We start from the raw sequence: 14,727 nt of genomic DNA on the forward strand, positions 1-14,727 counted from the left end.
CTCAGGGCAGGCAGAAAGATCGACAGCATGTGAAAGTGTTTTCTTCCCACCTAAACAGTATTAACATAAAGTTTAATGCCATTTATTTAAAACATACTGTACAATGTACTTTAAAAAACACCTGGCGGTTGTGTGTTTGCGATTTGCACCCCCAGATAAAGATTTAATAATCTTAAACTTAGAATTTTTATTAAACCAAAAGCACATTCAGCTATACAGTGCTGGAACATCAATTCCTTTGGTTTTTGTGAAGTAAGGATTCACATCAAACTTGCTTACGTTAAGCAAGATATAATGTTACGCAAGCGTCTGTTCCTGCAGACGTTCTTCTTGCAAATGTAACATAATCTCAAGGGATGTTTGAGTGATGTGTCAGGGATTGTGTTTGTAAATGTTCTTTATGACATGGAAAATAAACTGCAGATGTCGTTTGTTTTTATAGACCACTTTGCAAGGTGTCAACACAAATGTCCAGAAGCACTTCTGGTTTCAGTTTTTATTGATTTATTGATTTAAATCTTATCATTAAGACAATTGATTCACTTTTTAAATCGGCTTTAAATATTATGTTTGTTGTATTTTGTAATAAATCAGGAGTCTGTACCAGCGTTGATTACATCATAGTCTATTGTGAAAGATATCAAATATTTTTGTTGCAGTAAATGTGACGTAGGAATGTCGTAGGTGTAAGTTGATGGAAATGAAACTTTATTGTTTTTGTTCATGTTTAAGTGAAACTTAACACAAACCTGTTCTGCATTAACCTGACAAACTCCTAACTTCACCATCTATGCATCAAAAACCATCTCTTCGGTGTCCACGCATTATGGACATTTCGTTTAATGCTAAAAATGCAATTTAATGCAGTGCAAAATTATAAATACAGGTAAAAACACTGTATTTTTACAGATTTTTTTTGTGTGTAAGCGTTGACTAACTTTTAGTTAAATTACATTTACATTTACATTTAGGCATTTGGGAGACGCTTTTATCCAAAGCGACTTACATTGCATTATCCTATACATTTTACACAGGTATCTGCAATCCCCTGGGGTCCAACACACAACCTTGCGTTGTTAACACAATGCTCTTACCACTGAGATACAGGAAAGCACATACATATACACTCTAAAGAAAATCCCTAAAGATAGGGCACAATATACTGTATAATATAAAGGAATTTTCTGTATTCATTTTTACAGTTGTTTTACCTGTATTTAGCATTTTGCACTGCATTAAATTACATTTTAGCAATGACGTAAATGTCCGTAAAATGAAGGAAAATGTACTGGTCACTTTCTGCCAGTACTTTACAGTGTAAACTAATCCCTGTCTGTGAAACTGGGCCTGTGAATAAAAACTGTGTCTGTTTGTCTGGCAGTTGGTTGTATGTGGAATGTCACCTGCACTGTATTATAATTTTATGTTTCTTCCAACATGCTGCCTACGGATTAACCTTCCTGCACAGGGCTCACAATAGCAGGATTGTTTTTTTACACATCTCCCATTGTTTCTAATGTATGTGCAGAACATAAATGCCTGACCATACCAGAAGAACCTGTTTCACAAGTATGCAGTTAGATATATAAACCTCTTGCAGTACAGAGATGAATGATGTTCAGTAGTCTGCACAGTGCCCGTTGTCTCGGTCTTTGTGGATATTCTTCGTGAAATGGCAGAAGGCAGTATTTCGTGGGCTCAGGAGCAGTTCAGCTGTTCAGTCTGTCTGGATCTGCTGAAGAATCCTGTGACCATTCCGTGTGGACACAGTTACTGTATGACATGCATTTCATGCTACTGGGATCAGGATGAACAGAGAGGAGCTTACAGATGCCCGCAGTGCAGAAAGACCTTTGCACAAAGACCCTCTTTATCTAAGAATGTGGTGTTTGAAGAAATAGTACAGAAGTTGAAGAAGATCGTGAGGCAAGATGATGAGTCTGCCCGCTGCGCAGATCGTGATGTGGAGTGTGATGTCTGCACTGAGAGGAAACAAAAAGCTGTTAGGTCTTGTCTGGCGTGTTTGAGTTCCTATTGTCAGAATCACATTAAACAACATGAGAATGTCTTCAAAGGAAAGGGGCACAAAATGATTGATCCGACTGCTACTCATCTGGACAAACTCAAAATCCACGAGACCGCAAAAACGTCCAAAATTCTGGTATGAAATGTAACATGTACACGTTTCTGCAAACTTTTCTGAAAAGTACCATTAAAATGTGGGTTTAAAATGTCGTTTCTCAACAGAGTCATTTGGCAGAGATGAGACAGAAATGTACGCAAAGGATCCAACAGAGAGAGCAGGAGCATCAGAAGCTTAAAGATGCCGTGGAGTCTCACAAGGTGAGAAAAGAAACAACGTCTGAGACTTTCCTCCTGCCTTGCCCTTACGCATTTCTTTATTTATGTATCCTTTAAAAACAATTAACCAAATGTACTCCAATTATACCTTAAGTAAGTAGATTTAAACATGCAAATAGTAAACTATAAGCATGATGTTAAGTGCACTTGGAGAAAGCTGTAGTTGAACAGAAAAGCATATTTACAAGTGTAACAACTAGTAGTTTATAACACAAATGTATGATAGAACTCAGCATGAGCTCAAGTACTCAGTTTACTACATTCAGCAAAAAATCTAAAATTAATTTTTTTTAATAAAAAGTGGACAAATTTACTCCCAAGTGTAGCACACTTACAATTATACTACATTGATATGGGTATACTTACTACATAAGGCATACTTAAAAGTGTTTTTGCAAAAACAGATAACTAGTTTTTTTATGTTTTTATTATATTATTGTGTTTTTGTTGTATTAGTTGTAATACTTTTTGTGATTATTACTAAATCAAAACAACTCAACTGCAGTTTGTTTTATATTACTTGGAAGGCACAATGAAAAACATGATTTTTAAAAACAAATTGAAATGTACTTTACTTAATGAAATGAATTTGAAGCGGGCTTATTTTTTAATGGTGATTTTTCTGTGTGGTGACAGCGCTCTGCACAGACCGCACTGGAGAAGAACGAGAGCATCTTTACCGAGATGATGTCATTCATGGAGATACGCCGCTCCGAAGTGACACAGCTGATCAGAGATCAGCAGACGGCTGCAGTGAGTCGAGCTGAAGAACTCTCAGAGCGACTGAAGCAGGATATTGAAGATCTGAGGAGGAGAGACGCGGACCTCCAGCAACTTTCACAAACTCATGATCACATTCAGCTCCTCCAGGTAACAATGCTGCTTGTGTTGGTGCTTTGTGGAAACAATGAGATGTGAACTTGTTAACAATAATAGAGCTTTTGTTTACGATTCCGCACTATAACGCCCTTTAATAGCACCTTAATGACTCGTCATTGTCCTGACCAGGAAATGAAACTCACATTGTGACTGTAAATCTAATTGCATCTTTTATTTGTGTCTATAGAGTTGCAGATCTATTTCTGTCTCGGGATCTTCTGAATTGCCCAGAATTACTGTCAGTTCTTTTCTGTCTTTTGATGACGTTGAGAAATCTCTTGATAAACTCAGAGACAAAATACAGAATGTCTGCAGTGAGGAAATTCAAGTGATATCTGGAACAGGTAAATCCACAAACAATCATTTGCTCATCCATTCAAGTTCAAAGGTGTTCTTTTTCTCATGACCTGTGAAGTAATCTGAGAATGTTCTTTGCTTTTTACAGTGAGAGATATTCAGATCATTGGTATGATAAAGGAAAGCCAGGAGGAATGTTGCAAATGTAAGTAGTACCACCCCGATGGAAATGTAACTTAAGCTTTAGTTTACATTTATGCATTAAACCTGTTCTGCATTTCTCGACTACGGCTAACTTTTCCATCGTCTAAAACAACACTTCTGTGTCTTCTATTTTGATCATTTCCCTTGCTTTAGTCCTGCTTTTAAACACAGCTTGGTTGATACTACACTTATTGACAAAATGTTAAATCAATGTAATTCACTTTGAATAAAATGTAATTTTAAGACACAAACAACAATCCTCATGTTACATTCTGTTGTTCCTCATCAGATTTCCGTCACTTCACTCTGGATCAGAACACTGTGAATAAAAACCTGCGTCTGTCTGAAAGGAACAGAGCGATTACAGACACGGGCACCACCCATCAATACCCTGAACATCCGGACAGATTTCATGGTTGGAAGCAGGTGTTGTGTAAAGAGAGTGTGAGCGATCACTCTTACTGTGAGATTGAACTGACGGGGAGTTATGGTGTGTCGGTTTCATTGTCATATAAGAGCATTAGTCGAAAGGGAATGGGTGATGACTGTAGGTTTGGATATAATAATCAGTCCTGGAGATTGTTCTGCTCTCCCTCCAGATTTTCGTTCTGTCATAATAAAAAAGAGACAAATCTCTCTGTGCTGTCTAACTGCTCTAGAATAGGAGTGTATGTGGATCACAAAGCAGGAGTTTTGTCTTTCTACGGCGTCTCTGACAAAATGACCCTCATCCACAGAATCCAGACCACATTCACTAAACCTCTCTATCTGGGATTGGGGTTAGGCATGAACTCAAAAGTCAAACTTTGTGCTTTGAAAACACACACAGAGATGCACTGAATCATTTTTGACACTGTGAATCAAGTCTTTTCATGTTTACAAAAATGTAGTGGTGTGGAAATTGATGATGTTAACGTATGTAAATTATACATTTATGTTTTTATGTACCTAAATAAATGCTACACAGTGTTGTGTTGTGAACACATTTTTCACAAAGGTATTCGTTTTGGTTCCAAGTCTTGTCTGTCCTACATTTACCCGTATGGGGCGGCAGTGGAAATTTAAAACCTGTTAACATCTACAATCCTGCTGTGCAAGAAGTCTGAAAAATGAACGGAACAATGATTGATTGACATTTTTTATTTTTTGCATTCCTGCTTTTCTACTTCACATCCCACCAGCACTGGCAATAGTGAGACGCACACTAATCATAATTCATTTTTAAAAAGGTCAAATTAAAATGAGTGTCAGAACAATGTGTCCCACAATTAAATCCCAGATCTGCCATTTACCTTAATTCTAAATTCAACCTGAAGGAGTTTTGTCATTGACTATTTTCAGGTCATGAAATTCTTGTAAAACAATCTGCATAAAATCAGGAAACATCCTTCTGGATTATGTATAGTTGAGCATATTTGACTGCATTAGAGCTGCAAAGAGAGGCAGATTCAGGAAACAAGGTAACAGACAGAAGGCACAGAAAATATGTCTTAAGTGCCAGTATTATGTAACCAAAATTCTGAAGAATTGTGTTAATTTATATAATAGACAGTTGGAAATTCCTTCCCAGTGTCACTTCACACTCCGGTTCAGTTGGTGGCGGTAATGCGCCAAGAGTTGGCTTGCCCAACCCACCGGAAATACACGTTACAAGAAGAAGAAGGACCGGATATCAGACAGCCACATGCAAGTTTTAAGCGAGGTATGTTTGCGTGTAATGTGATGTTATAATGTCAATCTGACCACGCAATAGAATAATGAACTTGGTTACGTGACTTGACTTAAGTCCTTGAACCACATCATGGTATAGTTCAGGGGTTCTCAAAGTTTACATTCAAAGGTCCGAATCTGAACTCTTGTCAACGTCAAAGGTCCGGTGCAACTGTTATAAGACATTTAAGAAATGTGAAGAGTTTATATGGAAAACTCGTTAAATCATGTTTTTATTGTGTATTTTATATGATTACCTAATCAAAAGAACCCAACTGCGGTTTAATTGATATTAATTTGAATGCACAGAAAAAACATCGTTTTTGAACATCATATTCATGACGTCATCTAGTCTTACCTGTTACGTACAGAGCCGCATTTAATACAACAAGATGCAAAAAGCCGCTCTTATTTACATATGTTCTGTTACTTCAATGTGACTTTTATTGCAACACAAATGTCCGTCTGGGTTTTTAAACTATGTAAATATTTACAGACAAACTACATCCATGTTCATATGTCCAGCAGTCTGTGACAGTGACTCCGGTTTGTTCGGTCGGTTGAATGTGCTTCTATTTTCTCAGATAGACCAAGAGACATATAGAGACAGAACAACACTTCCTCATCAGCTGCACCAATTATCAGGAAATTAGAAAATAATTCTATCCCAAATTTGAAATTATTTTCAAAGCAAAAGAAAAGCTTTTTACGTGATCAATCCCCAACACTGGTTTGTGTGTGTGTGTTTGGAACTTGGCGAGTCCGGAACGAATTCCCTCCAGATCGGAGTCCGGACTTTGTGAAGGCCCTGGTATAGTTCAATTGTTTGTATTTGGCACAGTGCTTGCGCGTATTTTACCTATGCTTTACATTGGTTTAATTCGCTAGTTGCACAAGATGGCACCGGTGAGCTTTTAGGACGCCAGAGTCGGCAGACTACATTTCCGGTCCTACTACAACACTGAATTGGAAAAGAAGGATTTTGGCCAGCAAACAAAGCTGTTTTTTAGATTTAAAGTAGAAAGTATTATATCAGCGATCATCTTTAAACTGCTGAGCCAAAACAACTCGATAGTGTTAGGCTATACGACCGGAAGTGGATTTGCCGAACCTGGCGTCCCAAAAGCTAACCGACGCCATCTTGTGCAAATAGCCCATTCGGCAGCAGGGTGGGCGATATAGCGTGGGATTCGGTATCCTCAATGAATCAAGTTGGGGTCTCTGCAGGACGGAAAATGGGCGTGCCGAAAGGTTTCTTATTGGACAAAGATAAATTAGCGTTAACCACACACATACGTCATTTCTTTTAAACAGGACGAAGGTCACGGAAAGCTGTGTAATGCAAAGTTTGCAAACTTGTGAATTTCAAAAAACTAAATAAATTGGTATCAGATAAGTCTGTGTGTACTAAATCGTACGGTAGAAATGCCTTTTTACTGTATGACAGTTGTGTTGTATCACGACACCAGGTCGTGAAAGTGTTATTTTGGAGACATCCAAATCAGCTGTGCCTTAAATATCAGTTAATCCCTGTACCTTCATTTTACATTTACAATAAAGCGCACATGATAATAAAACAACGTTATCCTGCTCCTTTCCATTTGAACTTTAAATACATGTAGGTAGGTAATCTGATACGATGGTTTTCGTTTTTAATCGAAATGTACAAAAGACAATTGCTGCATCCCAATCCGCATACTATCCGTCCTAAATAGTATTCCAAAGATTCCCGGATGGTCTGCTACTTCCGGTAGAAATTTTTATTTTCTTAATTTAAAATATCAAGATTTACAAACAAACATGGCTGCATAACATCGGCTTCTTCAAAATAAGGACACAGAAAAGATATAGCCTGAGGGAGCACCTCTTAATACAAACAGGAAATATATATGTGGTTTTAGTTACAAAAATAAAGATGATTTATGAAGGAGAAAAAAAATGTTCAACATGACAGAGTGGAGAATTCAGTCATTGTTCAGCTATTCAGAATCAGAAAGAGCTTTATTGCCAAGTATGCTTGCACATACAAGGAATTTGTTTGTGACATAACCTTCCAGTACACAGAGACAACAACACACAGACAAAAAATAGGCTAATAAATAAGTGTATAAACAGTTGTGTTAGAAATGATAATGGGATAGGATTGAGTAGATGCAGGGATGTACTAGGATGGAGGGGTAACAAATAAATATAAGGATATTGCACATTTTTATTGCATAAGTGGGGAACATTTAACTGTTCATGAGGTAGATTGCCTGGGGGAAGAAACTGTTCTTGTGCCTGACTGTCCTGATATTTGCGGCTCTGAAGCGCCGGCCAGATGGCAAAAGTTCAAAGATGGGGTAACTTGGATGTGAGGGATCCAGAGTGATTTTCCTAGCCTTTTCCTCACTCTGGATGTATACAGTTCTTGAAGGGTGGGCAGGGGAGAACCAATAATATTAACCTCAGTTGGGAAGTATTTTAGGGTATCATATATTTTTTGTGCTTTAGGACCTTTCAAATTTGTAAAAAATTTCATATACAGTTTAAATTCATTTAAAAAATTGGGAGATGATTTCACAATTCTACATTTGTGGATGAAGAATTTAGCTAGACATACAATTGTATGAGTACAGAGCTCATCACACTTGCTTTTCAATTTCAATCCAAATGTTATGTCGTCATTAGAGAAAGAGGTTGGGAATGAAGACAACTGTTGGTTAACCCATTTATATACCCTCACCTAAAAGATTATTAGGAACACCATACTAATACTGTGTTTGACCCCTTTCGCCTTCAGAACTGCCTTAATTCTACGTGGCATTGATTCAACAAGGTGCTGAAAGCATTCTTTAGAAATGTTGGCCCATATTGATAGGATAGCATCTTGCAGTTGATGGAGATTTGTGGGATGCACAACCAGGGCATGAAGCTCCCGTTCCACCACATCCCAAAGATGCTCTATTGGGTACAGTGAACTCATTGTCATGTTCAAGAAACCAATTTGAAATGATTCGAGCCTTGTGACATGGTGCATTATCCTGCTGGAAGGTCATAAAGGGATGGACATGGAAACAATGCTCACGGAGGCCGTGGCATTTAAACGATGCCCACGAATGTGGCTTCAAAAATGCTTTGCTGCATACCTCGGTTGTAACGAGTGGTTCAGTCAGCGACCACTTGACCAGGACCACACCCCTAAATGCATTGAAGCTACTGCCATGTGATTGGCTGATAAGATAATTGCATTAATGAGAAATTGAACAGGTGTTCCTAATAATCCTTTAGGTGGGTGTATATCACACCAAAATGTCTGTATCACATTACTTCCGGTAGAAATTTCGAAGTGCAAAACGATGCTCTGATATTTATGACTGGCTTTATCCAAAGATACCTCACCTCGAAGGCTTCACAGCAAAGGACATTATATATGGACTTTTAATGGGAAATAATAAAGACAATATCCTCATGCTTGGGAAATTCTTTGTACATAAATCAAAATACCTAAAGGCAATACCAAGGTTCTGTCCATTTCATGGTGAATTTGTTTAATTTACAAAAGCCCTTACAGTGATTGAGAAGAAAAATGCAATAATAGAAGAATATGATTTAAAAGAAAATCCCTAGCCCTGTATACATATTTTTTTTAATTTTCCATTTTATTTTTGTGTGTATTTTATGTACCTCCACCCGTTTTGTACGTTTTAATGGTAATAACTGTTATTATTGCCATATTGTTTGTATATGAATATTTGTTCAATAAATAACAATACAAAAAAATAACAGCTAATATTACCCACAACTCACCGCGAGTAGGCGGAGTTTAGTGACGCTCAACTGCATTGATTAATTTTATAACTGACGCATCACTTAACGAACAAATGTAAGTATACAGTAAACATTACATACGAAATCATGAATGAATAAACACCTTAAAGGAAAGAAGATCTGTATTTTGATGTGTGCGTGACAGTTAATGGCCACAATGTTGTCTAGGCAACAACGGCCTCTTCCGCTTCCCAGTGCGTGCATATTGTTTTGCAACGCACTTAACTATATATACTTTTCCATTACAAAATAGTACAGACATTAAGTGCGAAGTATAAGTAGGCGAATTGGGAAGCAGCTTTGGTTTCATATTTGAAATGTTCGATATGAAAACGTTGCTGATGTGGAACAGGAAGCGTTCGCGACCAATTGAAAAGAGCTTCCGGCACGCCCACTTCTCCGACCTGCAGTGACCCCCGTCTCCAGTGGAGTGCCGCAGCATCCGAACGCCAGAGGGCGCTCTCGCGCGGGAACTCCGAATATCGGACACAGAAGAAGAACGATTTAGACGCAGGTCCAGGAAATGGCCGTGTTCATATTCTATCACTGTTCTTTTCAGGCATTTTCATGATAATAACGTGTATTTATAGTGATGTTCGCTTAGTGTTGCCTTTTCAAACGATTTTGTGATCAAATGTGATTATAGATCGAGCAGAACTTCCTACGTAGTCGACGGAAGAGCTGTGCATAGAACACAGAATCGCAATATGTTTTGGTGGCGCTTCACTTCCTTCATTTCTTAACTCTTGTCAGTTTTTTGGCACAGAGGTAAATCTGTCACACCCTTGCATACTCAGGTTAGTCTGAGTGTGCTAGTGTGACATCTTGTCACTCGGAAAGGAAATAGTTTACAGTTGACTCATAGACAGCTGGGATAAAATAATGGATCTATCATCGACAACATTAAAAAAAGTTATATAAGTGATCGTTTTTTGATGTTCGGGGTAAGTGTAGATTCAGATGATGTTCAAACTTGCATTTTGAAATTTTAGTTGGAACGCCACTTGCTTGTGTGTTTGTGATGTCTGTTTTAATAGACCACTGGCTGTGACTGACTGTCTTATTTATTTAACACCGCATATAGGAATTTATTGTGTGTCTCATATTTGACCTGTGTTTTCACTTGCATAACCGTTTATGTTTTGCTTATAGTCAATGTTTTCTTGTACAGCTCACATATTTATGATTGTTTTCTTGACAATGGCTTCTGCAGAACCTGATGGGATGGCACAGAATGAAGATGCGTATGAACTGAGAAATCTCTGGCTGTTTTGTAAGGATCTGCATTGCTCGGACTTCAATCTTTGTCGGAATGTTTGTCAAATGTTTTTCATTCGTTCCTGACATTAGCATCAAATCACCTAGTGTGTGTTTGGCATAGTCCTAAACAACATGTGTAACACATGAACGGAAACGCTCAACTTAAGAACCTGTTTCACAAACATGCTGTTAGTGAGATAAACATCCCCTAGAGTACTGATATAAAGATAACAAATGTTCAGTAGTCTGCACAGTGCCCGTTGTCTCGGTCTTTGTGGATATTCTTCGTGAAATGGCAGAAGGCAGTATTTCGTGGGCTCAGGAGCAGTTCAGCTGTTCAGTCTGTCTGGATCTGCTGAAGAATCCTGTGACCATTCCGTGTGGACACAGTTACTGTATGACATGCATTTCATGCTACTGGGATCAGGATGAACAGAGAGGAGCTTACAGATGCCCGCAGTGCAGAAAGGCCTTTGCACAAAGACCCTCTTTATCTAAGAATGTGGTGTTTGAAGAAATGGTGCAGAAGTTGAAGAAAGTTGTGAGTCAAGATGACGTAGATGTGGAGTGTGACGTCTGCACTGAAAGTCAACAAACCGCTGTGAAGTCTTGTCTGGTGTGTTTGAGTTCCTACTGTGAAAATCACCTTGAACAACATGAGAATGTCTTCAAAGGAAAGGGGCACAAAATGATTGATGCCACTGGACGACTTCAGGAGATGATCTGCCACCAACACAAGAAGTTGCTGGAGGTTTTCTGTCGCACTGACAAGCAGTGTATCTGTGTATTGTGTGTATCAGATAAACACAGAAACCATGACACCGTACCAGCCGCAGCCGAAATGACCAAGATGCAGGTACAGACTTAAACTTGAATTTCACTAGTGTTGTAGTACAGTTTTTTTACTTTCTTGAATTTTTGACCATTTCTTGATCACAACTTTTGCTGGGGCATTGTCTGATTTATATACTAACATCCATAATGTTACTGGCTGTCATTTTTCTAGCTTCAGATGAAATCAATAACTTTATTTTACTTTTGTTGTTTCCATTGTGCCAGTTCACTAATGTTCCAGGGATTTTGTCAACAAAATGAGTGTGTCTAGGTTTAGTTAGTCTTCACTACATGACTTTAAGTGAACTTTACACAATATATTTTCTGTATTAGTAAATGCATGATATTAGATTAGATTTTGTTTATGAAAGTTTCAAACGCTCCGCTTTGTTCTTAACAGGGTCATTTGGCAGAGCTGCTAAAGAAGTGCAAGCAGATGATTCAACAGAGAGAGCAGGAGCTTCAGACGCTTGAAGATGCCGTGGAGTCTCACCAGGTGAGAAAAAAAGAACGTCTGAGACGTTTTCTCTAGTGTGAATGGATTGTAATGGTGATTTTTCTGTGTGGTGACAGCGCTCTGCACAGACCGCACTGGAGAAGAACGAGAGCATCTTTACCGAGATGATGTCATTCATGGAGATACGCCGCTCCGAAGTGACACAGCTGATCAGAGATCAGCAGACGGCTGCAGTGAGTCGAGCTGAAGAACTCTCAGAGCGACTGAAGCAGGATATTGAAGATCTGAGGAGGAGAGACGCGGACCTCCAGCAACTTTCACAAACTCATGATCACATTCAGCTCCTCCAGGTAACAATGCTGCTTGTGTTGGTGCTTTGTGGAAACAATGAGATGTGAACTCAGGGGTCAGCTGTGGCCTAATGCTTAGAGCGTTGGGCTTGTTGTGATCAGAAGGTTGCTGGTTCTAATCTCAGTGTCAGCAGGTCATGACTGAAGTGCCCTTGAGCAAGACACCTTACCCCTGATTGCTCTGCAGTAATGTGACACTGTAAAAAACTACTTGTAAGTCGCTTTGGATAAAAGGGTCTGCCAAATGAATAAATGTAAAATGTAAATGAACTTGTAAACAATAATAGAGCTTTTGTTTACGATTCCGCACTATATCGCCCTTTAAAAGCACCTTAATGACTCGGCCATTGTCCTGACCAGGAAATGAAACTCACATTGTGACTGTAAATCTAATTGCATCTTTTATTTGTGTCTATAGAGTTGCAGATCTATTTCTGTCTCGGGATCTTCTGAATTGCCCAGAATTACTGTCAGTTCTTTTCTGTCTTTTGATGACGTTGAGAAATCTCTTGATAAACTCAGAGACAAAATACAGATTTTCTGCAGTGAGGAAATTCAAGTGATATCTGGAACAGGTAAATCCACAAACAATCATTTGAAAGCAAATGTCCATATGTATGTGCATATCACAATGGTTTGCAATAGGTTATATATATATATAAATACCTCAAAAAGTTATGTGTAGTGAACAAAGTTCATATAGCAGAGAGACTGGCATGCAAATGTTTGTGTTCTCTGATGTGTGGAAGATGATCAGAAAGAATTTAAAACATGTATGTTGATTATATAATTTGCAGTTTTCAAATATTTTCATTTCGTATAGTAGGGTAATCATATTTCATTATTTTTCTTCAATGTCATACAGCTCTACAATAATTAATTCATAGAATATAAAACTTTTCTTGTCATGAATATTTATCTGCAGATGTGTTTTGGTTTTCATAGTGAAAAATATTCAGATAGTTGTGGGCCCTGTAAATGAAAACCGGGAGGAATATCTCAGATGTAAGTTCAGCATTTACTATTGAAATATTACTTAATTTGCAACATAAATTACTTGAGGATTATAAACAACCATGTCATCAATCTCAGAAATGTGTTCCATTTCACCCAGGACCTCATGTTATATTCTGTTGTTCCTCATCAGATTTCCGTCACTTCACTCTGGATCAGAACACTGTGAATAAAAACCTGCGTCTGTCTGAAAGGAACAGAGCGATTACAGACACGGGCACCACCCATCAATACCCTGAACATCCGGACAGATTTCATGGTTGGAAGCAGGTGTTGTGTAAAGAGAGTGTGAGCGATCACTCTTACTGTGAGATTGAACTGACGGGGAGTTATGGCGTGTCGGTTTCATTGTCATATAAGAGCATTAGTCGAAAGGGAATGGGTGATGAGTGTAGGTTTGGATATAATAATCAGTCTTGGAGTTTTTTCTGTTCACCTTCTAGATTTTCGTTCTGTCATAATAAAAAAGAGACGAATCTCTCTGTGCTGTCTATCTGCTCTAGAATAGGAGTGTATGTGGATCACAAAGCAGGAGTTTTGTCTTTCTACGGCGTCTCTGACAAAATGACCCTCATCCACAGAATCCAGACCACATTCACTAAACCTCTCTATCTGGGATTGGGGTTAGGCATGAACTCAAAAGTCAAACTATGTGCTTTAACAAATTAAAAGATACAGCTACTGCAAATAATGGGTCTTTAATGTTTTTATTCACATTCTCAGTCAATATTGCTGCTGAACATTTAGAGAATGTTACTGTATGGGATTTAAGCATTTACTTTGTTCTGTACTTTACGATGTAATTTGTAAAAGACTAAATAAAATGTTTTGTGTATTTTTCCCGAAAGACAACTTAAACATTCATTTACATTTACTCGTGTACATTTGTTCAAATAAAAACATCAAAATGTTCCAACTGATCTTTGCTTTTAATTTAGTACAGCAGGGCAACGGTTTCTTGCAAGTTATTCTGGAGATATTGAGGATATTTGATTTTCACAAATAAAACAAATAACCAGAACAGATTTGGAGCACTGTTGTGACAGACTTTTTGTGTAATGCCCCACACAAAACCAGCTTTAGAACATAATTATAATGGCAACTGTATTTACCCTCAGTTCAAACTCATATATGAATCGGAAATATTAAACGTTTAGTTACATCTTTCACTGTTAAATCTAAAGCGCCGACACAAGCCTTGCATTTGTACACAGTAAACTCCCGCTGCCTTCTTTTGATTGGACACCTCAATTATTTTGACATTGAGGAGAAAAAACTTTTGTTTCATTTTTATGTCATTCTATTATTATAGTGCTCATTTGAACAGAGTTGATACAGGCACACGGCTTCTCGTATCACTGCTTCGTCTTCCAACAGCCCAAAAGGGCTCATGTGACTCCCCTTTTCCTCTCTCTCCACTGGCTACCGGTTGAAGCTCGGAACAGATTCAAGTCACTGATGTTTGCCTATGGGACTATCACTGGATCTGCGCCTGCATACTTTCACACCATCCTACACCTCATCAAGAACCCGGCGTTCAGCAAACGAGGG

At 38.2% G+C, this 14,727-nt stretch overlaps 1 protein-coding gene across 1 annotated transcript; it reads left to right on the forward strand.

The window, feature by feature from the left end:
• Positions 1–1,603: 1,603 nt before the first annotated feature.
• LOC306903877 (E3 ubiquitin/ISG15 ligase TRIM25-like) lies at positions 1,604–14,095 on the forward strand. The gene is made up of 12 exons (XM_079473417.1): positions 1,604–2,161; positions 2,248–2,343; positions 2,998–3,231; positions 3,428–3,584; positions 3,686–3,742; positions 4,031–4,204; positions 10,743–11,377; positions 11,756–11,851; positions 11,929–12,162; positions 12,581–12,737; positions 13,108–13,167; positions 13,310–14,095. Exons 1-12 carry the CDS (start codon positions 1,673–1,675, stop codon positions 13,843–13,845), a joined length of 2,925 nt encoding a protein of 974 aa, XP_079329543.1. The 5' UTR covers positions 1,604–1,672; the 3' UTR covers positions 13,846–14,095.
• Positions 14,096–14,727: the final 632 nt, after the last annotated feature.

Source organism: Barbatula barbatula, assembly GCF_947034865.1.
Source record: "Barbatula barbatula genome assembly, chromosome: 14".
NCBI lineage: Eukaryota > Metazoa > Chordata > Actinopteri > Cypriniformes > Nemacheilidae > Barbatula > Barbatula barbatula.

What these genes read in the sequence shown, in the direction of transcription:
- LOC306903877 (XM_079473417.1), top strand. Translation starts at nt 1,673, where the DNA reads ATGGCAGAAGGCAGTATTTCGTGGGCTCAGGAGCAGTTCAGCTGTTCA. An exon ending in ATGCCGTGGAGTCTCACAAG is followed by an intron (nt 2,344 to 2,997) that starts GTGAGAAAAGAA and finishes GTGTGGTGACAG; the next exon opens with CGCTCTGCACAGACCGCACT. An exon ending in ATCACATTCAGCTCCTCCAG is followed by an intron (nt 3,232 to 3,427) that starts GTAACAATGCTG and finishes TTGTGTCTATAG; the next exon opens with AGTTGCAGATCTATTTCTGT.